At 47.8% G+C, this 26,624-nt stretch overlaps 1 protein-coding gene across 1 annotated transcript in view; it reads right to left on the minus strand.

Annotated features, from left to right (window-relative positions):
* The window catches only part of FAM227B (family with sequence similarity 227 member B), a 1,066,637-nt gene that overhangs the window by 176,857 nt on the left and 863,156 nt on the right, over positions 1–26,624 (minus strand). Inside the window, 1 exon segment of the mRNA XM_073568466.1 lies at positions 12,464–12,493. Within this exon segment, the coding sequence (XP_073424567.1) occupies positions 12,464–12,493 (30 nt within the window).

The raw sequence follows: 26,624 nt of genomic DNA on the forward strand, positions 1-26,624 counted from the left end.
TGCAGATATTCAAAATCTCCCTTATCCTCTAGTCACTTTTGTCACAGCAGTGCCATCGAGCCTGTCACATAGCGCTCAGATATCAGTGGGCCTCACACAATCCAAAAGTGTCCAGTGTCCAAAAGTGTGTGCAGATATTCAAAATCTCCCTTATCCTCTAGTCACTTTTGTCACAGCAGTGCCATCGAACCTGTCACATAGCGCTCAGATATCAGTGGGCCTCACACAATCCAAAAGTGTCCAGTGTCCAAAAGTGTGTGCAGATATTCAAAATCTCCCTTGTCCTCTAGTCACTTTTGTCACAGCAGTGCCATCGAGCCTGTCACATAGCGCTCAGATATCAGTGGGCCTCACACAATCCAAAAGTGTCCAGTGTCCAAAAGTGTGTGCAGAAATTCAAAATCTCCCTTATCCTCTAGTCACTTTTGTCACAGCAGTGCCATCGAGCCTGTCACATAGCGCTCAGATATCAGTGGGCCTCACACAATCCAAAAGTGTCCAGTGTCCAAAAGTGTGTGAAGATATTCAAAATCTCCCTTATCCTCTAGTCACTTTTGTCACAGCAGTGCCATCGAGCCTGTCACATAGCGCTCAGATATCAGTGGGCCTCACACAATCCAAAAGTGTCCACTGTCCACAAGTGTGTGCAGATATTCAAAATCTCCCTTATCCTCTAGTCACTTTTGTCACAGCAGTGCCATCGAGCCTGTCACATAGCGCTCAGATATCAGTGGGCCTCACACAATCCAAAAGTGTCCACTGTCCACAAGTGTGTGCAGATATTCAAAATCTCCCTTATCCTCTAGTCACTTTTGTCACAGCAGTGCCATCGAGCCTGTCACATAGCGCTCAGATATCAGTGGGCCTCACACAATCCAAAAGTGTCCAGTGTCCAAAAGTGTGTGCAGAAATTCAAAATCTCCCCTGTCCTATAGACACCTTGTACCTTGTTTTACATTACTATATAGTTTGTTGGATTTTGTCTACATTTCTACCAAAAATGAGGAAGGCTGGTGGAAGAGGCCGTGGAATTTGGCGGGGGTTGGCAGCTGGTAATGATGGTGTTGGTGGTGGATCTGATGGTAGTGGCAAGAGCAAAATAGGACCGAATGCAGGAGGTGCTGACCCTGCGTCATCGTCTGGCTACATAAGGCCTCGAACGCTTAGTTTTCTAGGAGTTGGCAAACTGCTTTTAAAGCCAGAGCATCAGGAAAAAGTTTTGTCTTACATTGCTGACTCAGCCTCCAGCTCTATCGCCTCCTCTTCTTCAGTTGTAAAAAGTAAAAGCACTGAGTCGTCATTGGAGGCTCATGTTCATGAACCACACCTTTCCTTGTGTCCTTCACCCCAACCAAGATTGAAGGATGACGCAGGCCATACTACTGATTACTCCATGGAGCTGTTTTCACATACCATGCCTGGATTATCAAGTCAAATGGTGAATTACCCAGGCCAAGATGAATCTGACATGGAGTGCACTGATGCACAGCCGCAGATGGATGATTCTGCTGGTACATTCACTCAGAGCACTACATTGTCCTCGCAGTGTTCAGAGCCAGATTCTGACCCTGATGAGACTCAGGTGCCCCTTCCCGCACACTATACCACCATACACGGTGACATAGAGGAAGGTGCACATGACATAGAAGAGGAGGTGATGGATGACCCAGTTGTTGACCCAGATTGGCATCCATTGGGGGAAGAGGGTGCTGCTTCCAATAGCTCAGATGAGGAGCATCCACAGCAGACATCGACATCGCAACAGCTGTTATCTGGCAGGCCCGGAGCACTCCAAAGACAGGTTCCAAACATCAAAAGAGTTGCTGGACAGCTTGTCCAGAGGGTCAAAAGATCACAGCGTGCTAGGCCGCAAAATGTCTGCCAAAGTAGGAAGAGTGCAGTGTGGCACTTTTTTGAACAAAATCCTCATGATCAGGCCAAGGTTATCTGTAAGAAGTGCGCAAAGACCTTTAGCCGAGGGAAAAATCTGAAAAATTTGAATACCAGTTGCATGCTTAGACATTTAACCAGCATGCACTTGCAAGCGTGGACACAACACCAAACCTCAAGTGCCACATGTGCAACTGATCACAATGAAGGTAGTCAGCAATGCTACATTGTTTCCCCCACTGTAAGCCCACCGGTTAGCACAGCAGCAAATGTTGAGGTGTCGTTGCAAGACCACAGCAGTCAGGGAATCCCACTGTTATATCAACGAAAGACTGATTCTAGGCCATCAGAAAGAACACCAACTCCATCACCATCATCAACCCTCTCTCAGTCCACCCTGTCCACCGCTACTTCCACCATATGCAGCTCTCAAGTCCAGCTCACCCTCCCAGACACTATGAGTAGGTCAAGAAAGTACTCAGTCTCTCATCCGCGTACACTGGGTTTGAACGCCCACATTGCCAAACTAATCTCGTTTGAGATGATGCCCTTTCGGTTGGTGGAAAGCACAGCTTTCCGCGAACTCATGGCCTATGCAGTACCACGCTATGACCTACCCAGTCGCCACTTCTTCTCTCGCAAAGCCATCCCAGCCCTCCACCATCATGTGAAAGACCGCATTGTCCATGCACTCAAGCAGTCAGTGAGCGGAAAGGTGCACCTCACAACTGATGCATAGTCCAGTCGGCATGGCCAGGGCCGTTACGTGTCCATCACTGCGCACTGGGTTAATGTGGTGGATGCAGGGTCCACAGGGGACAGCGGTGGTGGGACAGTGCTGCCTAGCCCACGGTATAGGAAACAGTTGGCTGTAGGCGTTCGACCCTCCTCCTCCTCCTCCTCCTCCAGAAGCGAAAGCTCGTCCACAGAGCGCAGTCGTACGAGCACTCCATCTGCAGCTGCCACTGTTGCACACGATGTGTCCCCCTATCGAGCAGCTAGTGGAAAGCGTCAGCAGGCTGTGTTGCAGATGATGTGTTTGGGCGACAGACACACCGCCGAGGTGCTGGCCGAGTACTTGAAGCGACAAACTGAGTCATGGCTGGGCAGTGTACATCTTGAGGCAGGCAAGGTAGTTAGTGATAACGGCCGTAATTTTGTGGCAGCCATAGCCCTTTCAAAACTCAGCCACATACCTTGCTTGGCTCACACCTTGAACCTGGTGGTGCAGTGCTTCCTCAAAAATTATCCGGAGTTAACAGCCCTGCTCCAGAAGGTGCGAAGACTGTGCGCGCACATCCGCCGGTCGCCTGTACACTCCGTTCGTATGCAGAAGCTGCAGCGATTGCTCCACCTTCCCAACCACCGCCTCATTACCGACATTGCAACAAGGTGGAACTCCACCCTGCACATGGTGGAGCGGCTGTGCGAGCAGAGGCAGGCCATAATGCATTTGTGGGAGGATACACGGCCAGGCACTTTGAGAGCAGACATGGAGTTGACAGGTGTGCAGTGGTCGAAGCTGAAAGACCTTTGTAAAGTCCTTCAGTGTTTTGAGGAATGCACACGGCTGGTAAGCGCAGACGACGCCATCCTAAGCATGAGCATCCCACTTATGCGTCTGCTCATGCAAACTTTGACGCACCTTAAGGAGCAGGCGTCTGCAGCCAATGTTGATGAGGAGGAAGAGGAGGAGGGAATCCTTGATGACATTCAGCCATTGTCTGCTCAGGGACCTCTCCTGGACGAGGTGGAGGAAGAAGAGGAGGAGGAGGATGATGATGGGGATGATTACTTAGGGGAGGAGGATGCATCTCGTGGGGCAAGTGAAAATGTTGGCGTGGCAAGGTCTGGTACAGGGTTTGTGCGTGACTGGAGGGATGTGGATTTGCCAGAAAGTGCTCCTCCACCCAGCACTCGCAGTGCATCATTGACACCGGGAACATTGGCCCACATGTCAGATTATGCCTTGCGGATCCTAAAAAGGGACCCCCGCATTGCCAAAATGATGAACGATGACGACTACTGGTTGGCCAGCATCCTGGATCCACGCTATAAAGGCAAATTACAAAGCATCATGCCACAGGAGAACCTTGACCTAATATTGGCTAATAAACAAGCAACTCTGGTAAATCGGTTGCTTGAGGCATTCCCAGCACACAGCAGCGGTGACGGTTCTCAAACGAGCCGTACGGGCCGGGGGCAGCTTGGCAGAGGTGTTCGTGGTGCACACAGCAGAAGTGGCGTTGGAGACAGGGGTTTCATGACAATGTTGTGGACTGATTTTTCAAATACCGCTCGCACAACTGGTAATACTGCATCGATGGAAAGTGACAGGAGACAGCAGTTGTCAACTATGGTTACAAACTACTTTTCCTCCCATATCGATGTTCTCCCACACAGGTCATTCCCCTTTGACTATTGGGCCGCTAAACTGGACACCTGGCCTGAATTGGCCCAATATGCCTTACAGGAGCTCGCTTGCCCAGCTGCAAGTGTGCTATCGGAAAGAGTCTTCAGTGCAGCTGGATCAATCCTGACAGAAAAAAGGACCCGTCTGTCAACCCAAAATGTGGATGATCTAACCTTCATTAAAATGAACCACGCATGGGTTTCCAAGGATTTTGTCCCACTTTCCCCTGATGACACATAGGGTGACAGAAAAATGGCTTGCTTTGGTCCACCTCTTACTGGTACTTCACCTATTTATTCACCCTTTTGCATCAGCTGAATGTCCAACATCAACATATGCCACTTTCTAAAACTCCCTAACTGTGCTGCCTCCCCCCCCATGGCCGGGGTCACCACCTACCGCACGACACCGTGCGAGTGCCGTTGCCCTGGACAGGTGGGTAGGCCGACTCTTGGGCGCGGGCACTGGCACAGGGTCCCTCATAGTGCAATCAAGTGTCTCTGACGGTGGTGGTGCACACCCGCCGTCAGACACACCGCTGTACTATGAGGGGCCCAGTGCCAGTACCGACGCCCACGAGTGGGCCCCCCTTGCTTGGGCAGGGCCCCAGCATTTGCAATCTTTACCTCTCCCTGCTCCTCCGCTGTGTAATCTGGGACGTCAAATCCATACTGTGCCTGACACCGTCTGAGCCTGCCTCCTGAGACATATATTTTGAATGTGTACGCTATCCATACATGTTATCCAGGAATACGGTACCCTTTCTAACCTTTGTGCAATCACGTGCAATCCATACTGGGCCTAACACCGTCTGAGCCTGCCTCCTAAGACATATATTTTGAATGTGTACGCTATCCATACATGTTATCCAGGGATACGGTACCCTTTCTAACCTTTGTGCAATCACGTGCAATCCATACTGGGCCTAACACCGTCTGAGCCTGCCTCCTGAGACATATATTTTGAATGTGTACGCTATCCATACATGTTATCCAGGGATACGGTACCCTTTCTAACCTTTGTGCAATCACGTGCAATCCATACTGGGCCTAACACCGTCTGAGCCTGCCTCATGCTGTATAGACATATATTTTGAATGTGTACGCTATCCATACATGTTATCCAGGGATACGGTACCCTTTCTAACCTTTGTGCAATCACGTGCAATCCATACTGGGCCTAACACCGTCTGAGCCTGCCTCCTGAGACATATATTTTGAATGTGTACGCTATCCATACATGTTATCCGTGGATACGGTACCCTTTCTAACCTTTGTGCAATCACGTGCAATCCATACTGGGCCTAACACCGTCTGAGCCTGCCTCATGCTGTATAGACATATATTTTGAATGTGTACGCTATCCATACATGTTATCCGGGGATACGGTACCCTTTCTAACCTTTGTGCAATCACGTGCAATCCATACTGGGCCTAACACCGTCTGAGCCTGCCTCATGCTGTATAGACATATATTTTGAATGTGTACACTATCCATACATGTTATCCGGGGATACGGTACCCTTTCTAACCTTTGTGCAATCACGTGCAATCCATACTGGGCCTAACACCATCTGAGCCTGCCTCCTGAGACATATATTTTGAATGTGTACGCTATCCATACATGTTATCCGGGGATACGGTACCCTTTCTAACCTTTGTGCAATCACGTGCAATCCATACTGGGCCTAACACCGTCTGAGCCTGCCTCATGCTGTATAGACATATATTTTGAATGTGTACGCTATCCATACATGTTATCCGGGGATACGGTACCCTTTCTAACCTTTGTGCAATCACGTGCAATCCATACTGGGCCTAACACCGTCTGAGCCTGCCTCATGCTGTATAGACATATATTTTGAATGTGTACGCTATCCATACATGTTATCCGGGGATACGGTACCCTTTCTAACCTTTGTGCAATCATGTGCAATCCATACTGGGCCTAACACCGTCTGAACCTGCCTCCTGAGACATATATTTTGAATGTGAACGCTATCCATACATGTTATCCAGGGATACGGTACCCTTTCTAACCTTTGTGCAATCACGTGCAATCCATACTGGGCCTAACACCGTCTGAGCCTGCCTCATGCTGTATAGACATATATTTTGAATGTGTACGCTATCCATACATGTTATCCAGGGATACGGTACCCTTTCTAACCTTTGTGCAATCACGTGCAATCCATACTGGGCCTAACACCGTCTGAGAATGATAGATGGGGCCCACCATACACTGGAACATTCCAAAGGTGGACATCAGACACTGGAGCAGCATTTACAGGGCCCATTATACACTAGAGCATTAGAAATGGGGCCCATTATGTTTGGAGCATTATTTGGGCCCATAAGACAGTGGAGCTTCATCCATGGGGACCAACATATACTGTAGCATTATGTGGAGCTCATCATATACTGTTTCAAACATTATATGGGACCAATGATTCTGTATGGAGAAATAGATGGGCCTCGTCATGAGATGTAAAAAGTGAGGTATTTTTCATTGGACTATACCGCTATTTCTCTGCCGTATCGGAGCATGATGAGTTGTGGTATGTGTTAAAGGGGCGCTCTTTCGCCCAGGGCACATGAAAACCTGGAGCCAGCCCTCCCCCCCACAGTTTGTAGCCAAATAACCCCCATTTTTCAGTGCGTAACTTGTATTATGAAGTTAATTAAGGTTGACAAGCTTAAGAAAGAAGAATTGATGCTTTTGGCATTCAAATGGGCACTGTAGGTGTGTTTCCTGTCCTCCTCTCACTGCCGACTTTTATTCCTCATTGACTTACATTGGGTTTCGTGTTTCGGGACGACCCGGACTTTTCCCTATAATTGGACGATCTTGCTCGACCCGACTTTTGGAAAAGTCGGGTTTCACGAAACGAAACGCGACCCTAAAAAAACAAAAGTCGCTCAACTCTACTTATAATTATTGGGTATCCAAGCTGCACACGTGGCATGAACTGGCTCTCTACGCCTTGGAGGTCCTGGCCTGCCATGCCACTAGCGTTTTGTCAGAGCGGGTTTTTAGTGCCTCTGGTGGAATTATAACTGATAAGTGCATCCGCCCGTTAACTGAAAATGCTGACAGGCTGACTCATAAAAATGAACAAGGGCTGGATTGGGCCAGACTTCTCAACACCATCGAATGATAGAAACGTAACATAAACTCAAATCCAGTGTCTTTTTTGGGAGGTCTATTCCCATGCACCTTTTCACACCCACACATGGGTATACGCTTCCTGATTTTGGCTCTTTGCTGTTATCCTCCTCCTTCTCCTCATCCTCCACCACCATATCACCAGGGTCACCATGGTCTGTGATACAACACCCACATAATTTTTTTAAATGGTGTTTATGATGCCCATAAAATAAAATTTGTATACAGTATGTTCATGTATATCCCCAGGGGTAAATGCTTGCCAGTCCATACACTTAGTGCATGGGCATTACAAGTCTAGGAGACTCGCTCCTTCCTAATGGGAACATTTATAAGGCCCTCCTCCACGTCTCTTCAAAGGGGCATTGGAGTGCCTCCAAATTTTTGACAGCCCTTGCATTCACTGCATAAGCAAACACTATGGGAAACCCAATTCCTAATAATGGGAACTTTTTTCATGAGGCCCTCCTCTTCATCTCTTCAAGGGGGCATTGGAGTGCCTCTAAATTTTTGGCACCCCCTGCATTCACTGTGTAACAAGGTGGCACGGGGTGGTAGTTATGGCCGAGTCACTTAAAGCTCCAGTGTTGTGAGTTCATTTTCCCCTCCGTCACTGAGGCCTGGTGAACTCCCTATTCTAGTGAAGGGAGGAAGTGAGCCTGATTATCAGGCACCTGGGACTAATGAAGATGATTGGCTGAGTGGAGTCACTGACTGGATTTAAGGCAGCCTACGCCCTTTCTGCCCTGCGGGTGATTTCTCTGTAGACTCTTGGACACCAGTCTGATTCCTGCTCTCATAAAGCTAAGTTTTCTGTTTTGCCTTTTTGCATCTAAGATTTGTTTTTGTTTTTCTTGCTTTTTGGATTCTGCCACTCCCTGCTGGAGTGTGCAGTGTTCCTAGAGCTCTGTCTTCTGAAAGTACCTGAGTGCTGATTTAGTTTTTGAAGCTTAGTTGCTTCAGGGCCATTTTTATATCAGCTTGTTGGCTTTTGTCTCTGATAGGGTTTTGGCAGATTGCAGACAGCAGCCTTCCTATCCGTTCCTATCTAGGTAGTTTTTGGGCCCCGTCTTTGCTCAGCCTGTCTTTCTGTGTAAGTGTTTTCATCTTGCTTCACCGTCATTATATGTGGGGGGCTGCCTATTGCTTTGGGGTCTGCTCTGGGGCAGTTAGATTTCCCCTTTCCTTCTTTAGGCCTATGTATCTCTCCGGCTGTGATCGAGGGGTCTAGGTCATTGTAGGAACGCCCCACGGCTACTGCTAGTTGTGTTGATAGGTTCAGGGGTCTGCAATCTGATAGTTGCCAACTTCTCTGGTTTTCAGGACTAGCTAGCATTTCTGTTTTTGCCTCCTACGGTGACTCAATCATAACAGAATCACCCGCCAAACCGCAGATCCTGGGGTACTCAATAGCAGGAAAGAATTGTGTTTAAAAAAAAAAAAAAAAGAAAAAAAAGGTGTGTGTATATTCTTTCCTCTATATCTCTGAGGCCGTAGGGGGAATTTTTTTTTTCTCTCAATGGAGATAAAGCAAGTGTCTGATCGTGTGGAGCAGCTCGCTGCTGAAGTGCGAGGAATTTCTGCCTATCTTGCTCGTTCACATGCTGTTGAACCAAAGATCCCCACACCTGATGTATTTTTTGGGGATCGATCTAAATTTTTGAGTTTCAAAAATAATTGTAAATTATTTTTTGCTTTGAAGCCTAACTCGTCAGGGAGCCCCGCGCAGCAGGTTAAAATTGTCATCTCTTTGCTGCGCGGCGATCCCCAGGATTGGGCGTTTTCTTTGAATCCAGATGACCCTATTCTGACTAATGTGAACGCATTTTTTCAAGCCTTGGGGTTGCTGTACGATGAACCTAATGCTATTGATCAGGCTGAAAAGACCCTGTTAGCATTGAACCAGGGTCGAGAATCTGCAGAGTTGTACTGTCAAAAGTTCTGAAAGTGGGCGGTCCTTACTACCTGGAATGATAGTGCCTTGGCTGCTCTCTTTCGGAAGGGTTTGTCAGAAGCCGTAAAAGATACTATGGTGGGATTTCCTGTTCCCTCTGGTCTGGACGATCCTATGTCTTTAGCCATTCAGGTTGATCGGCGTTTACGTGAACGCAGGATTGCACGAGAGGTGTTGCCACCGGTTGAACAGACGTCTGAACCTATGCAATGTGATAGAGTTTTGTCTAAGGCGCAACGTCAGGAATTCAGAAGGCGTAATAAGCTGTGTTTTTTCTGTGGAGATGCCTCACATGTTATTTCTGTTTGTCCTAAATGTGAGAAACGCTTTGCACACACGTTTTCTGTTGGTGGGGTTCAGCCTAAGTTTCTTTTGGCGATTACTCTGATCTGTTCCCTGTCCACATTTTCCGCCAAGGCTTTTGTGGATTCGGGAGCAGCGCTAAACCTAATGGACTTGGATTTTGCTAAACGTTGTGGATTTCCGTTGACACCTCTGCAGACGCCTATGTTTCTCCCTCTCCCATATTGATAGTTCTGCTTCACGTCACTTGTCTTATCTATTGCATTTTTTCTAGGCTGTATTGTGCATAAATATGTGACTTCAGATTTTGTATTAGTCTAGCCTGATGAAGAGACCTGAGTAGTCTCGAAAGCTTGCAATGTATTACCATCTTTTCAGTTAGCCATTAAAAGGTATCAACTACTGAGGACTCTCAATCCTGAATATTTTTCTATCCCTTTGAGGGGGATTGATGCTACCCCTCTGGCTAAAAATAAACCTCAGTTTTGGACCCAGTTGGTCATGCGGGTCGCCCCAGACCACCAAGAAAATTGCAGATTTTTGGTGTTGCATGGTCTGCATGATGCCGTTGTTCTGGGGTTTCCCTGGTTGCAGATTCATAATCCAGTTTTGGATTGGAAGCCTGTGTCTGTGGTGAGTTGGGGTTGCCGGTGTACCTTTAGTGAGGCTCCGGTTTTTTCCACCTCTCCTCAGTCGCATGAGGTTCCTGACTATTTGGCGGACTACTATGATGTATTTAGTGAGAATGAGTCTGCGTCATTCATAGGAGTTATGACTGTGCAATTGAACTAAACCCGGGGTGTAAATTTCCTAAGGGTCGGCTCTTCAATTTATCTGTACCCGAGCACGAGGCTATGCGGTCCTATATTAAGGAGGCGTTGGAGAAGGGTCATATTAGACCATCCTCTTCACCCTTAGGTGCCGGTTTTTTTTTTGTGGCCAAGAAGGATGGTTCTTTAAGGCCTTGTATTGATTATCGTGTCCTCAATAAAATTACTATTAAATATCAGTATCCGTTACCCCTGATTTCGGATCTATTCTCTAGAGTCAGAGGTGCTTGCTGGTTTACCAAGCTTGACCTCAGGGGGGGCGTATAATCTTATCCGCATTAAGCAGGGGGATGAATGGAAGACGGCGTTTAATACTCCGGAGGGACATTTTGAGTACCTGGTGATGCCTTTTGGGCTCACTAATGCCCCTTCTGTCTTCCAGTGCTTCATGAACGATATTTTCCGAGACTTTGTCGATAAATTTTTGATTATCTATCTGGATGATATTTTGATTTTCTCCAAGGATTGGAATTCTCATGTGGAACATATTCGGACTGTGTTCCGGATCTTGAGAGAGAATTCTCTGTATGTCAAAGGATCAAAATGCCTTTTTGGAGTACAGAGAATTTCTTTTTTGGGATTTATTTTGTCTCCGTCAACTATTGAAATGGACCCGGCCAAGGTACAGGCCATTTATGATTGGGTTCAGCCCACTTCTTTGAAGGCCCTCCTGAAGTTTTTGGGTTTTGCTAATTTTTATCGGAAATTTATAGCAAAATTTTCTAGTATTGCCAAACCAATGACTGACCTGACCAGGAAGGGTGCGGATGTGTTGAATTGGTCTCCGGAGGCGGTTGCTTCCTTTCAGGTGCTGAAGCGTAGATTTACCTCCGCCCCGGTTCTGCGGCAACCTGATGTCTCACTCCCGTTCCAGGTAGAGGTGGATGCTTCTGAGATTGGTGCAGGAGCGGTGTTGTCCCAAAAGGATCCGGTAACATCTAAAATGAATCCCTGTGCTTTCTTTTCCCGTAAGTTCTCTTCATCTGAACGTAACTATGATGTGGGGAATCGGGAACTGTTGGCCATGAAATGGGCATTTGAGGAGAGGAGACATTGGTTGGAGGGAGCCAAACATCAAGTTGTGGTCCTCACTGACCACAAAAATTTGATTTACCTAGAGTCGGCTAAATGCTTGAACCCTAGACAGGCTAGGTGGGCCTTGTTTTTTACACGTTTTGATTTTGTGGTCTCTTTCCTTCCTGGAACTAAGAATGTCAAGGCTGACGCCCTCTCTAGGAGTTTCTTTGCTGATTCTCCTGTGGTGACCAAGCCTGCCACCATCTTAGGCGAAGGGGTAGTTCTTTCTGCCATCTCGCCCGATTTGAGACTTGCTCTGCAAGAGTTCAAGGAGGACAAACCTGAGCGTTGCCCCAGTGGAAAGTTGTATGTTCCTGACCAGTGGAAGAAGAGAGTGATGTCTGAAGTTCATTGCTCTGCATTGGCTGGTCATCCAGGTATTTTTGGTACTAGAGATCTGGTGAGTCGCTCTTTTTGGTGGCCCACCTTGTCTCATGATGTCAGGAATTTTGTGCAGTCCTGTGGGACTTGCTCCCGGTCTAAATCTTGTTCTCGCTCTAGTGGGTTGTTGATGCCTTTGCCGGTCCCCAGGAGGCCATGGACCCATATTTCAATGGATTTCATTTCTGATATGCCGGTCTCTCAAAGAATGACTGTTATTTGGGTGATTTGTGATAGGTTCTCTAAGATGGTTCATCTTGTACCACTCCCTAAGTTGCCATCTTCCTCTGAGTTGGTGTCTCTGTTTTTGCAACAGGTGGTTCGCTTGCACGGGATTCCTGAGAACATTGTATCTGACAGAGGAGTTCAATTTGTGTATAAATTTTGGAGGACGTTCTGTTCCAAGTTGGGAATTCAGTTGTCCTTCTCCTCTGCTTTTCACCCTCAGACCAATGGGCAGACAGAGAGAACAAACCAGACCTTGGAGTCGTATTTGAGATGTTTTATTTCCGCTGATCAGGATGATTGGGTTTCATTTTTGCCCTTGGCCGAATTTGCTTTAAATAATAGAGCTAGTTCTGCCACTTTGATGTCACCTTTTTTTTGTAACTTTGGTTTTCACCCTCGATTTTCTTCAGGGCAGGTGGAGCCTTCTGCCTGCCCAGGTGTTGACACTGTGGTGGAGAGAATGCACCAGATCTGGGACCAAGTGGTGGATAAGTTATCTCTCTCCCAGGAAAAGGCCCAGCGGTTTTCCAATCGACATAGGACCATTGGTCCCCAGTTTAAGATTGGTGATATGGTGTGGTTATCATCAAAAAATATTGCTATGAAGGTGGCTTCTCCTAAGTTTAAGCCTAGATTTATTGGACCTTACAAGATTTTGGAGATTATTAATCCGGTCTCTTTTCGTTTGGCTCTTCCTGTCACATTTAAGATCCATAATGTGTTCCATAAGTCCTTGTTGAAGAGGTTTGTTGAGCCAGTTGTGCCTGAGGTGGCACCTCCGGACCCTGTATTGGTTGAAGGTAACTTGGAATATGAGGTAGAGAAAATTCTGGATTCCCGTCTGGCTAGACGGAGACTCCAGTATTTGGTTAAGTGGAAGGGTTATGGTCAGGAGGATAATTCCTGGGTCTCTGCCTCTGATATTCATGCCAAAAGATTGGTGCGTGCCTTTCATCGGGCTCACCCTGATCGCCCTGGTAGCGTTGTTGAGGGTTCGGTGACCCCTCCTCAAGGGGGGGTACTGTTATGAGTTCATTTTCCCCTCCGTCACTGAGGCCTGGTGAACTCCCTATTCTAGTGAAGGAAGGTAGTGAGCCTGATTATCAGGCACCTGGGACTAATGAAGACGATTGGCTGAGTGGAGTCACTGACTGGATTTAAGGCAGCCTACGCCCTTTCTGCCCTGCGGGTGATTTCTCTGTGGACTCTTGGACACCAGTCTGATTCCTGCTCTCATAAAGCTAAGTTTTCTGTTTTGCCTTTTTGCATCTAAGATTTGTTTTTGTTTTTCTTGCTTTTTGGATTCTGCCACTCCCTGCTGGAGTGTGCAGTGTTCCTAGAGCTCTGTCTTCTGAAAGTACCTGGGTGCTGATTTAGTTTTTGAAGCTTAGTTGCTTCAGGGCCATTTTTATATCAGCTTGTTGGCTTTTGTCTCTGATAGGGTTTTGGCAGATTGCAGACAGCAGCCTTCCTATCCGTTCCTATCTAGGTAGTTTTTGGGCCCCGTCTTTGCTCAGCCTGTCTTTCTGTCTGTGTAAGTGTTTTCATCTTGCTTCACCGTCATTATATGTGGGGGGCTGCCTATTGCTTTGGGGTCTGCTCTGGGGCAGTTAGATTTCCCCTTTCCTTCTTTAGGCCTATGTTTCTCTCCGGCTGTGATCGAGGGGTCTAGGTCATCGTAGGAACCCCCCACGGCTACTGCTAGTTGTGTTGATAGGTTCAGGGGTCTGCAATCTGATAGTTGCCAACTTCTCTGGTTTTCAGGACTAGCTAGCATTTCTGTTTTTGCCTCCTACGGTGACTCAATCATAACACTCCAGTCCACGAACAGAGTCCACTGAGCAAACAGTCAGCGAGCACCCCATCCCCTGGCACATAAAATATTCAGGACAGATGAACCCCAGGCGATTTACCTCTTCTCCACAGTCACTGCACCACGGGCAGTCAGGATCCAGGAACACCGCTAAAATCCAACAGGGATAACAGTTTATTGTAGAGTAGAGAAAAGGCAATAAAAGTTGAAAAATGTGGAAAAAGATAATTACAATAATTCAGGTAAACTTACTGCTCTTTCCCTAGTTCCTTCACTGCCGTATACTCCAGACGGAGGCTCCTTCTGTCCCAAGCAGGGACACACCTGTGCCCCAGACAGGGACACACACCATACCTCAGGCCGCCCTGCCTGGGCTCTGACCAGGAAGCAGGAACTTCCTCTTCCCTAGAGGCTGCTGGCTCTGCCCCCTAAATTAACTCCTTCTGTCCCTGCTTCTAGAATGTGCATACAAATATGGCAGTGTAAAGCACAGAGAACAATACAGAGTAAAAGGGTCATCACACATTGCATTAACACCAGCAAAACATTAATGTATATAAATACAATATTCGGATGCCGCATAAAGTGCACAGGCCTGGCACATGGGAAAGAAGGGGGCAGACGAGGATCTCCACGATCTCCTTACAACTGCATAGACAAACAGTATGGGAGACCCACTTCCTAATAATGGGAAAATTGTTTTCAGGAGGCCCTCACGTACGTCTCTTCAAAGGGGCATTGGTGAGCCTCAAATTTTTGGCAGCCCTTGCATTCACTGCATAGCAAATACTATGGGAGATCCACTTCCTAATAATGGGAACATTTTTTCATGAGGCCCTCTTCTACGTTTCTTCAAAGGGGCATTGGAGTGCCTCCAAATTTTTGTCAGCCCTTGCATTCACTGCATAGGCAAACAGTATGGGAGACCCATTTCCTAATAATGAGAACATTGTTTTCAGGAGACCCTCCTGTACGTCTCTTCAAATGGGTATTGGGGTATGTCCAAATTTTGGGCAGCCCTGCCACTCACTACATACGCAATAACAGTATAGGAGACCCACTGTGTAATAATGGGAGCAACAAAGCATAGGCTGATGGCTCTCTAAGAATAGTGATGGCCGACTGCTGGCTCTTTAAGAATATTAAAGGCCGCCTGATGGCCCTATAAAAATAGGCTTTGTGACTTTCAGAGTCCCTCCTTCATAAATGAAACAGGATGTGTCTGATGATGTGTCACACACCACATGGCCAGATAAGGTTGTAAAATGCTAAAATGACATTTCCCAGTGAATGCATTTGTCTTGGTTGAAAGCAATGCTAAATTCGAAAACGCATCAAAAACGCTACGTGTGCACATAGCCCAAGGTGTGGAAGAGCATTATTTTTTTAAATAGAAGTCAGCTCACCACTTTCAATCCATCTAGATCTCCAGCTTGCTTCATAGTGCTCCGCACAGACAAGGGTGAAGCAACCACAGTGTGTGTATTGTGCTGGACATTATCTAAATAGAATTTTAACCATTGTTTATATTAAAAGTTAAATTTTATCTTTTGATTATTTGCTGGACGTTGCTCTTCATTAGAGCATTTGTTTGGTTATTTATTTTGCCTTACTGTATATACAAGTCATTACCCTGGAGAGGATGTTCCTTAACATATTTCCCAGGAAAATCCATTTTGCTTTTGTTTTTGTATGATTTATTGTGAGTCTGTAAAAGTGGCGTAAGACTCTGACAACATTGGTCACAGCAGTGACCTGGGAGTCAGAAATGCTTCCAGGGGTCTTCCCCATGCTGTTCCCATGTAATTTTAGCACTGTTCCCATTGATTTCCGCAATTTCTAGTCCTTCTGCAGACCGTCGGGGGGGGGGACTAGAAAAATGCTCGAGTCTCCCATAGACTTACATTGGGCTTGTTGCTCGGGTCGAGCACCCGAGCATTCCGATTTGCTCGACCCGAGCATTTTAGTGCTTGCCCATCACTAGTCATAACCATGGATACATAAACTCCTGCAATGCCTTGCACATGGGGTATGCAACATAGCAAATCAGAAGAACTATACTAAATTTCTAACTGGAAGTATCTACTACATATTGGGGTAGGATCTTGGAGATGGGAATACCCCTTCAACCCATAATAGGTAGCTGCTTTATTCTCTTGCAAATTACTATTTAGGAGCTGCTATATCATCCTTTAGGCTATATTTGATGCAGCTGTGTCTTCTCTTTGCACAGTAACGCTTTATTAGAAGTCTTGCACTCCTCCAACAGGTTAAGGCCTCTTTCACACATCAGGTTTTTGCCGTCAGGCGCGATCCGGCTCTTTTGACAAAAACTGGATCCGGCAAAATGCAATGCCGGATACGGTTTCCCCCCCATTGACTTGCATTTGCGCCGGATCGCGCCGGATGGCCATGCGTTTCATCCGGTTTTTGCCGGATCCGGTAATGTGTCGCAATCCGGCGTCTGGTAAAAACGGCTGCTGTAATGTTCTTTGTCTCCTGTGAAAAAGCCGGACATGCCGGATTTGGCGCGTCCGGCTTTTTCACACAATGAAAGTCTATGAGCGCCGCAATGCGCCGGATCCGGCGAAAGCTGGATCCGGTGGCCGGATCCGTTTTTTTGGGTCTGAGCATGCTCAGTAGCTCTGCCCACAGCACACATATATAAAAGCATGACAGTGGGACCCTCAGCCACACCCAACATGCCACCAAAGACAGCAACCAGGCGCAGGAGAAGGCAGGAGACCACTGCAGCACCATCAGCACCACCACCACCCCAAATGGAGCAGCAAAGGGAACATGCTGAACAACGGGAGGGGAGTCCAGCAGCAGATGAGAGACGGTAATTATCAAATCCCCCATTCCTCAAAACTAGGGCCATGTAATATCAAGATATTCATTGGCCCTTTGTTTCTCTTTATTCAACAGCCGCCCAAGAGATGCAGCAGCAGCAGTGGCAGCACTGGCAGCACTGGCAGCAGCAACAGCAGCAGCACCACCCACAGCCATGGAGTCTGGCCAGCAACATGACAGCGCATCTTCTTCTGGGAGCCCTCCCTCGCATCGTCAGCGTTTGACGGTAAGTTTTTATTTCCAAAATCCATCATCTCTGTAATATATGTCTATTCATTGCCTTTTATTTCAAAACAGGAATCACAAGCTGAAGAGGAGCTCTCAGAAGAAGAAGGAAGGGGTGGACAGACACCTGGAGTGGGCTCACAATTGGTAAGTTTTTTGCATCAAACGCAGAAACACAGCATCACACTACACACAACACATAGAAAACAATGTACCGCAGACCTCACACAGCAAACAAATGCCAACATCCAACACATAAATTTTTCTTTTCTTCTCTAGTCTTCCCAATCTGGTGCTCGGCCAAGAGGTCCTTGCAGTGCCTCCCAGGGTCGTCGGCGACAGCAATGCGGCGGTCACCAGCGTGTAAGTATAATATTTAAGTTAAATTTTGGTACACTTTTTATTTCATGTCTTAAAGTGTGGTGACTAATTTTGCTATTTTTCTATTTTACCTTAACAGTCTTCACAGCGTGCTCCCGACTCAGACGGTGACGATGGAGGAATTGATGTGGACCACCTCATCGATCTCGTCAGAGAATGGGAGCCGCTATGGAATATGGCTGACCGCCGCCATGCTGACCTGATTGTTACCCGACGACTCTGGGAGGAAATCTGTTCGCTCCTTGTGGGCCGCTGGGAGGACCTCGATGCTCGGGCCCAGATTAAAGAGCGTAAGTATATACAGTACCGATTGCTTCATGTACACCAGTGTTTCCCGAACTCCAGTCCTCGTGGTCCCCACGGATCATGTGTTCAGGATTTCTATTTACTATGGAAATCCTGAAAACATGACCCCTGGGGACCATGAGGACTGGAGTTTGGGAAACACTGATGTTGTATACTAACCATTTTGTCCTTTCTCGTTTCAGGGGACAGAATTGTGAAGCGGTGGCGGTCTGTGAGGGATCGTTTCAAGAAGGAGTTCAATAAAGAGATGCGGGCCCCTAGTGGATCTGGAGGATGCAGGAGCAAGTACAAGTACGCACGAGCCCTGTCGTTCCTCCGGAATACAATGGTCACCAGAAGGTAAATATTACACACCACATGTGAAAAAAAAATGTTTAGATGTAACAATTTTTTTTCAGCCAGGGCCATGCCATGTCACTATTTTAATTGTTTTTTTTTTCTCTTTATTCCACAGCACGGTGAGCAGCACTCGGGAGCCTGCACGATTGGACCCTTCTGAGGCGATCCCTGAGGAGACCGGCACCGAGGGACACTTCGACCACCCCGGTACATCTGCACCTTCCCAGCCTTCCCACACATTCGACCCATCTGTCCCATCCACCAGCACAGGAGCATCGTGGCCGCCTACATTACATGAAGCTGCTGGTGAGGAGATCGCTTTCCCTTTACCCCACCCTTCTGCCCCTGCCACCTCTAGTACACCTGCGGGTACTGGGCGGCAGCGGCCGAGGGGTCAGGAAAAGACTTATGTGCCAGAGTTCTTGCATCTGAATGCATCTTTCCAGAACTGTCTAAAAGTCATGTCAGAGCAAATCTCCGCAGGCTTTCAGCAGATCAACTCCAGCATTCTGGAGGTGAAGACACTTCTGCAAACCATGCATTCAGAAGCAAGATCTTCGCCAAACCACACCTTTTTCAGGTCTGTTGTGGAGCGCATGGAAACACTCTCTCCTAGCCAGCAGATGCATGTAATGCATTCATGCCACGGTGCTCTCCAGCACGTTATCTCCCAACCTCCTCCTCCCACCCCAGTAGTTCCTCCACCTGCACCCCCTCCAGCCACTTTCCAACCTCCCCCTCCTATTACATACCAGCCACCTCCCCAGTACCAGCAACCTCCCCAGTACCAGACATCTCCCCACTTCCAGCAACCTGCCCCATACCAAACTCCTTCCCCGTACCAAACTCCTTCCCCATACAACTTTCCATCAACATCATCTGCTCCTACAGTCCCTGCCCAACCCTCCACTCCACGGCCCACCACCTCTTCTGCCTCCCACATGTCCAGCCATTCTGTAGCTTTTTCCACACCTTCACCTCTAACTGTTCCTTCCCCACCACGATCCCAGTCCTCTCTCCACACTCCCAGTGTCAAAGTGTCCCGCAGCCCCTCCAGAAGTATTTCCACCCCACACTACACCGATTTATAATGTGTGTTTTGTAATAAAAATGCCCATTTGGTTTCAAACCTTTATTAAAAAAGTTTTTTTAACTTTAAAAACATTTTACAAAAAAAAAAAAATTTCAAATAAAAGTTAAATTATCGTTTTACAATGGTTGTCTGTAGAGTTGAGCGACTCTTGGTTTTTTAGGGTCGCGTTCCGTTTCGTGAAACCCGACTTTTCCAAAAGTCGGGTCGAGCAAGATCGTCCGATTATAGGGAAAAGTCGGGGTCGTCCCGAAACACGAAACCCAATGTAAGTCAATGGGGAATAAAAGTCGGCAGTGAGAGGAGGACAGGAAACACACCAACAGTGCCCATTTGAATGCCAAAAGCATCAATTCTTCTTACTTAAGCTTGTCAACCTTAATTAACTTCATAATACAAGTTACACACTGAAAAATGGGGGTTATTTGGCTACAGACTGTGGGGGGGAGGGCTGGCTCCAGGTTTTCATGTGCCCTGGGCGAAAGAGCGCCCCTTTAACACATACCACAACTCATCATGCTCCGATACGGCAGAGAAATAGCGGTATAGTACAATGAAAAATACCTCACTTTTTACATCTCATGACGAGGCCCATCTATTTCTCCATACAGAATCATTGGTCCCATATAATGTTTGAAACAGTATATGATGAGCTCCACATAATGCTACAGTATATGTTGGTCCACATGGATGAAGCTCTACTGTCTTATGGGCCCAAATAATGCTCCAAACATAATGGGCCCCATTTCTAATGCTCTAGTGTATAATGGGCCCTGTAAATGCTGCTCCAGTGTCTGATGTCCACCTTTGAGAATGATAGATGGGGCCCACCATACACTGGAACATTCCAGACGGTGTTAGGCCCAGTATGGATTGCACGTGATTGCACAAAGGTTAGAAAGGGTACCGTATCCCCAGATAACATGTATGGATAGCATACACATTCAAAATATATGTCTCAGGAGGCAGGCTCAGACGGTGTTAGGCCCAGTATGGATTGCACGTGATTGCACAAAGGTTAGAAAGGGAACCGTATCCCCGGATAACATGTATGGATAGCGTACACATTCAAAATATATGTCTCAGGAGGCAGGCTCAGACGGTGTTAGGCCCAGTATGGATTGCACGTGATTGCACAAAGGTTAGAAAGGGTACCGTATCCCCGGATAACATGTATGGATAGCGTACACATTCAAAATATATGTCTCAGGAGGCAGGCTCAGACGGTGTTAGGCCCAGTATGGATTGCACGTGATTGCACAAAGGTTAGAAAGGGTACCGTATCCCCAGATAACATGTATGGATAGCGTACACATTCAAAATATATGTCTCAGGAGGCAGGCTCAGACGGTGTTAGGCCCAGTATGGATTGCACGTGATTGCACAAAGGTTAGAAAGGGTACCGTATCCCCGGATAACATGTATGGATAGCGCACACATTCAAAATATATGTCTCAGGAGGCAGGCTCAGACGGTGTTAGGCCCAGTATGGATTGCACGTGATTGCACAAAGGTTAGAAAGGGTACCGTATCCCCGGATAACATGTATGGATAGCATACACATTCAAAATATATGTCTCAGGAGGCAGGCTCAGACGGTGTTAGGCCCAGTATGGATTGCACGTGACTGCACAAAGGTTAGAAAGGGTACCGTATCCCCAGATAACATGTATGGATAGCGTACACATTCAAAATATATGTCTCAGGAGGCAGGCTCAGACGGTGTTAGGCCCAGTATGGATTGCACGTGATTGCACAAAGGTTAGAAAGGGTACCGTATCCCCGGATAACATGTATGGATAGCGTACACATTCAAAATATATGTCTCAGGAGGCAGGCTCAGACAGTGTTAGGCCCAGTATGGATTGCACGTGATTGCACAAAGGTTAGAAAGGGTACCGTATCCCCGGATAACATGTATGGATAGCGTACACATTCAAAATATATGTCTCAGGAGGCAGGCTCAGACGGTGTTAGGCCCAGTATGGATTGCACGTGATTGCACAAAGGTGAGAAAGGGTACCGTATCCCCGGATAACATGTATGGATAGCGTACACATTCAAAATATATGTCTCAGGAGGCAGGCTCAGACGGTGTTAGGCCCAGTATGGATTGCACGTGATTGCACAAAGGTTAGAAAGGGTACCGTATCCCCAGATAACATGTATGGATAGCGTACACATTCAAAATATATGTCTCAGGAGGCAGGCTCAGACGGTGTTAGGCCCAGTATGGATTGCACGTGATTGCACAAAGGTTAGAAAGGGTACCGTATCCCCGGATAACATGTATGGATAGCGTACACATTCAAAATATATGTCTCAGGAGGCAGGCTCAGACGGTGTTAGGCCCAGTATGGATTGCACGTGATTGCACAAAGGTTAGAAAGGGTACCGTATCCCCAGATAACATGTATGGATAGCGTACACATTCAAAATATATGTCTCAGGAGGCAGGCTCAGACGGTGTTAGGCCCAGTATGGATTGCACGTGATTGCACAAAGGTTAGAAAGGGTACCGTATCCCCGGATAACATGTATGGATAGCGTACACATTCAAAATATATGTCTCAGGAGGCAGGCTCAGACGGTGTTAGGCCCAGTATGGATTGCACGTGATTGCACAAAGGTTAGAAAGGGTACCGTATCCCCGGATAACATGTATGGATAGCGTACACATTCAAAATATATGTCTATACATCAGGAGGCAGGCTCAGAAGGTGTCAGGCACAGTATGGATTTGACGGCCCAGATTACACAGCAGAGGAGCAGGGAGAGGTAAAGATTGCAAATGCTGGGGCCCTGCCCAAGCAAGGGGGGCCCACTCGTGAGCGTCGGTACTGGCACTGGGCCCCTCATAGTACAGCGGTGTGTCTGACGGCGGGTGTGCACCACCACCGTCAGAGACACTTGATTGCACTATGAGGGACCCTGTGCCAGTGCCCGCGCCCAAGAGTCGGCCTACCCACCTGTCCAGGGCAACGGCACTCGCACGGTGTCGTGCGCTAGGTGGTGACCCCGGCCATGGGGGGGGAGGCAGCACAGTTAGGGAGTTTTAGAAAGTGGCATATGTTGATGTTGGACATTCAGCTGATGCAAAAGGCGAAATAGGTGAAGTACCAGGAAGAGGTGGACCAAAGCAAGCCATTTTTCTGTCACCCTATGTGTCATCAGGGGAAGGTGGGACAAAATCCTTGGAAACCCATGCGTGGTTCATTTTAATGAAGGTTAGATCATCCACATTTTGGGTTGACAGATGGGTCCTTTTTTCTGTCAGGATTGATCCAGCTGCACTGAAGACTCTTTCCGATAGCACACTTGCAGCTGGGCAAGCGAGCTCCTGTAAGGCATATTGGGCCAATTCAGGCCAGGTGTCCAGTTTAGCGGCCCAATAGTCAAAGGGGAATGACCTGTGTGGGAGAAAATTGATATGGGAGGAAAAGTAGTTTGTAACCATAGTTGACAACTGCTGTCTCCTGTCACTTTCCATCGATGCAGTATTACCAGTTGTGTGAGCGGTATTTGAAAAATCAGTCCACAACATTGTCATGAAACCCCTGTCTCCAACGCCACTTCTGCTGTGTGCACCACGAACACCTCTGCCAAGCTGCCCCCGGCCCGTACGGCTCGTGTGAGAACCATCACCGCTGCTGTGTGCTGGGAATGCCTCAAGCAACCGATTTACCAGAGTTGCTTGTTTATTAGCCAATATTAGGTCAAGGTTCTCCTGTGGCATGATGTTTTGTAATTTGCCTTTATAGCGTGGATCCAGGATGCTGGCCAACCAGTAGTCGTCATCGTTCATCATTTTGGCAATGCGGGGGTCCCTTTTTAGGATCCGCAAGGCATAATCTGACATGTGGGCCAATGTTCCCGGTGTCAATGATGCACTGCGAGTGCTGGGTGGAGTAGCACTTTCTGGCAAATCCACATCCCTCCAGTCACGCACAAACCCTGTACCAGACCTTGCCACGCCAACATTTTCTCTTGCCCCACGAGATGCATCCTCCTCCCCTAAGTAATCATCCCCATCATCATCCTCCTCCTCCTCTTCTTCCTCCACCTCGTCCAGGAGAGGTCCCTGAGCAGACAATGGCTGAATGTCATCAAGGATTCCCTCCTCCTCTTCCTCCTCATCAACATTGGCTGCAGACGCCTGCTCCTTAAGGTGCGTCAAAGTTTGCATGAGCAGACGCATAAGTGGGATGCTCATGCTTAGGATGGCGTCGTCTGCGCTTACCAGCCGTGTGCATTCCTCAAAACACTGAAGGACTTTACAAAGGTCTTTCAGCTTCGACCACTGCACACCTGTCAACTCCATGTCTGCTCTCAAAGTGCCTGGCCGTGTATCCTCCCACAAATGCATTATGGCCTGCCTCTGCTCGCACAGCCGCTCCACCATGTGCAGGGTGGAGTTCCACCTTGTTGCAATGTCGATAATGAGGCGGTGGTTGGGAAGGTGGAGCAATCGCTGCAGCTTCTGCATACGAACGGAGTGTACAGGCGACCGGCGGATGTGCGCGCACAGTCTTCGCACCTTCTGGAGCAGGGCTGTTAACTCCGGATAATTTTTGAGGAAGCACTGTACCACCAGGTTCAAGGTGTGAACCAAGCAAGGTATGTGGCTGAGTTTTGAAAGGGCTATGGCTGCCACAAAATTACGGCCGTTATCACTAACTACCTTGCCTGCCTCAAGATGTACACTGCCCAGCCATGACTCAGTTTGTCGCTTCAAGTACTCGGCCAGCACCTCGGCGGTGTGTCTGTCGCCCAAACACATCATCTGCAACACAGCCTGCTGACGCTTTCCACTAGCTGCTCGATAGGGGGACACATCGTGTGCAACAGTGGCAGCAGCAGATGGAGTGCTCGTACGACTGCGCTCTGTGGACGAGCTTTCGCTTCTGGAGGAGGAGGAGGAGGAGGAGGGTCGAACGCCTACAGCCAACTATTTCCTATACCGTGGGCTAAGCAGCACTGTCCCACCACCGCTGTCCCCTGTGGACCCTGCATCCACCACATTAACCCAGTGCGCAGTGATGGACACGTAACGGCCCTGGCCATGCCGACTGGACCATGCATCAGTTGTGAGGTGCACCTTTCCGCTCACTGACTGCTTGAGTGCATGGACAATGCGGTCTTTCACATGATGGTGGAGGGCTGGGATGGCTTTGCGAGAGAAGAAGTGGCGACTGGGTAGGTCATATCGTGGTACTGCATAGGCCATGAGTTCGCGGAAAGCTGTGCTTTCCACCAACCGAAAGGGCATCATCTCAAACGAGATTAGTTTGGCAATGTGGGCGTTCAAACCCAGTGTACGCGGATGAGAGACTGAGTACTTTCTTGACCTACTCATAGTGTCTGGGAGGGTGAGCTGGACTTGAGAGCTGCATATGGTGGAAGTAGCGGTGGACAGGGCGGACTGAGAGAGGGTTGATGATGGTGATGGAGTTGGTGTTCTTTCTGATGGCCTAGAATCAGTCTTACATTGATATAACAGTGGGATTCCCTGACTGCTGTGGTCTTGCAACGACACCTCAACATTTGCTGCTGTGCTAACCGGTGGGCTTACAGTGGGGGAAACAATGTAGCGTTGCTGACTACCTTCGTTGTGATCAGTTGCACATGTGGCACTTGAGGTTTGGTGTTGTGTCCACGCTTGCAAGTGCATGCTGGTTAAATGTCTAAGCATTCAACTGGTATTCAAATTTTTCAGATTTTTCCCTCGGCTAAAGGTCTTTGCACACTTCTTACAGATAACCTTGGCCTGATCATGAGGATTTTGGTCAAAAAAGTGCCACACTGCACTCTTCCTACTTTGGCAGACATTTTGCGGCCTAGCACGCTGTGATCTTTTGACCCTCTGGACAAGCTGTCCAGCAACTCTTTTGATGTTTGGAACCTGTCTTTGGAGTGCTCCGGGCCTGCCAGATAACAGCTGTTGCGATGTCGATGTCTGCTGTGGATGCTCCTCATCTGAGCTATTGGAAGCAGCACCCTCTTCCCCCAATGGATGCCAATCTGGGTCAACAACTGGGTCATCCATCACCTCCTCTTCTATGTCATGTGCACCTTCCTCTGTGTCACCGTGTATGGTGGTATAGTGTGCGGGAAGGGGCACCTGAGTCTCATCAGGGTCAGAATCTGGCTCTGTACACTGCGAGGACAATGTAGTGCTCTGAGTGAATGTACCAGCAGAATCATCCATCAGCGGCTGTGCATCAGTGCACTCCATGTCAGATTCATCTTGGCCTGGGTAATTCACCATTTCACTTGATAATCCAGGCATGGTATGTGAAAACAGCTCCATGGAGTAATCAGTAGTATGGCCTGCGTCATCCTTCAATCTTGGTTGGGGTGAAGGACACAAGGAAAGGTGTGGTTCATGAACATGAGCCTCCAATGACGACTCAGTGCTTTTACTTTTTACAACTGAAGAAGAGGAGGCGATAGAGCTGGAGGCTGAGTCAGCAATGTAAGACAAAACTTTTTCCTGATGCTCTGGCTTTAAAAGCGGTTTGCCAACTCCTAGAAAACTAAGCGTTCGAGGCCTTATGTAGCCAGACGATGACGCAGGGTCAGCACCTCCTGCATTCGGTCCTATTTTGCTCTTGCCACTACCATCAGATCCACCACCAACACCATCATTACCAGCTGCCAACCCCCGCCCAATTCCACGGCCTCTTCCACCAGCCTTCCTCATTTTTGGTAGAAATGTAGGCAAAATCCAACAAACTATATAGTAATGTAAAACAAGGTACAAGGTGTCTATAGGACAGGGGAGATTTTGAATTTCTGCACACACTTTTGGACACTGGACACTTTTGGATTGTGTGAGGCCCACTGATATCTGAGCGCTATGTGACAGGCTCGATGGCACAGCTGTGACCAAAGTGACTAGAGGATAAGGGAGATTTTGAATCTCTGCACACACTTTTGGACACTGGACACTTTTGGATTGTGTGAGGCCCACTGATATCTGAGCGCTATGTGACAGGCTCGATGGCACAGCTGTGACCAAAGTGACTAGAGGATAAGGGAGATTTTGAATCTCTGCACACACTTTTGGACACTGGACACTTTTGGATTGTGTGAGGCCCACTGATATCTGAGCGCTATGTGACAGGCTCGATGGCACAGCTGTGACCAAAGTGACTAGAGGATAAGGGAGATTTTGAATCTCTGCACACACTTTTGGACACTGGATGGACACTTTTGGATTGTGTGAGGCCCACTGATATCTGAGCGCTATGTGACAGGCTCGATGGCACAGCTGTGACCAAAGTGACTAGAGGATAAGGGAGATTTTGAATCTCTGCACACACTTTTGGACACTGGACACTTTTGGATTGTGTGAGGCCAACTGATATCTGAGC

This window comes from Dendrobates tinctorius, unplaced genomic scaffold (genome assembly GCF_039654945.1).
Source record: "Dendrobates tinctorius isolate UK_male_01 unplaced genomic scaffold, ASM3965494v1 ptg000022l, whole genome shotgun sequence".
NCBI classification, from domain to species: Eukaryota; Metazoa; Chordata; class Amphibia; order Anura; family Dendrobatidae; genus Dendrobates; species Dendrobates tinctorius.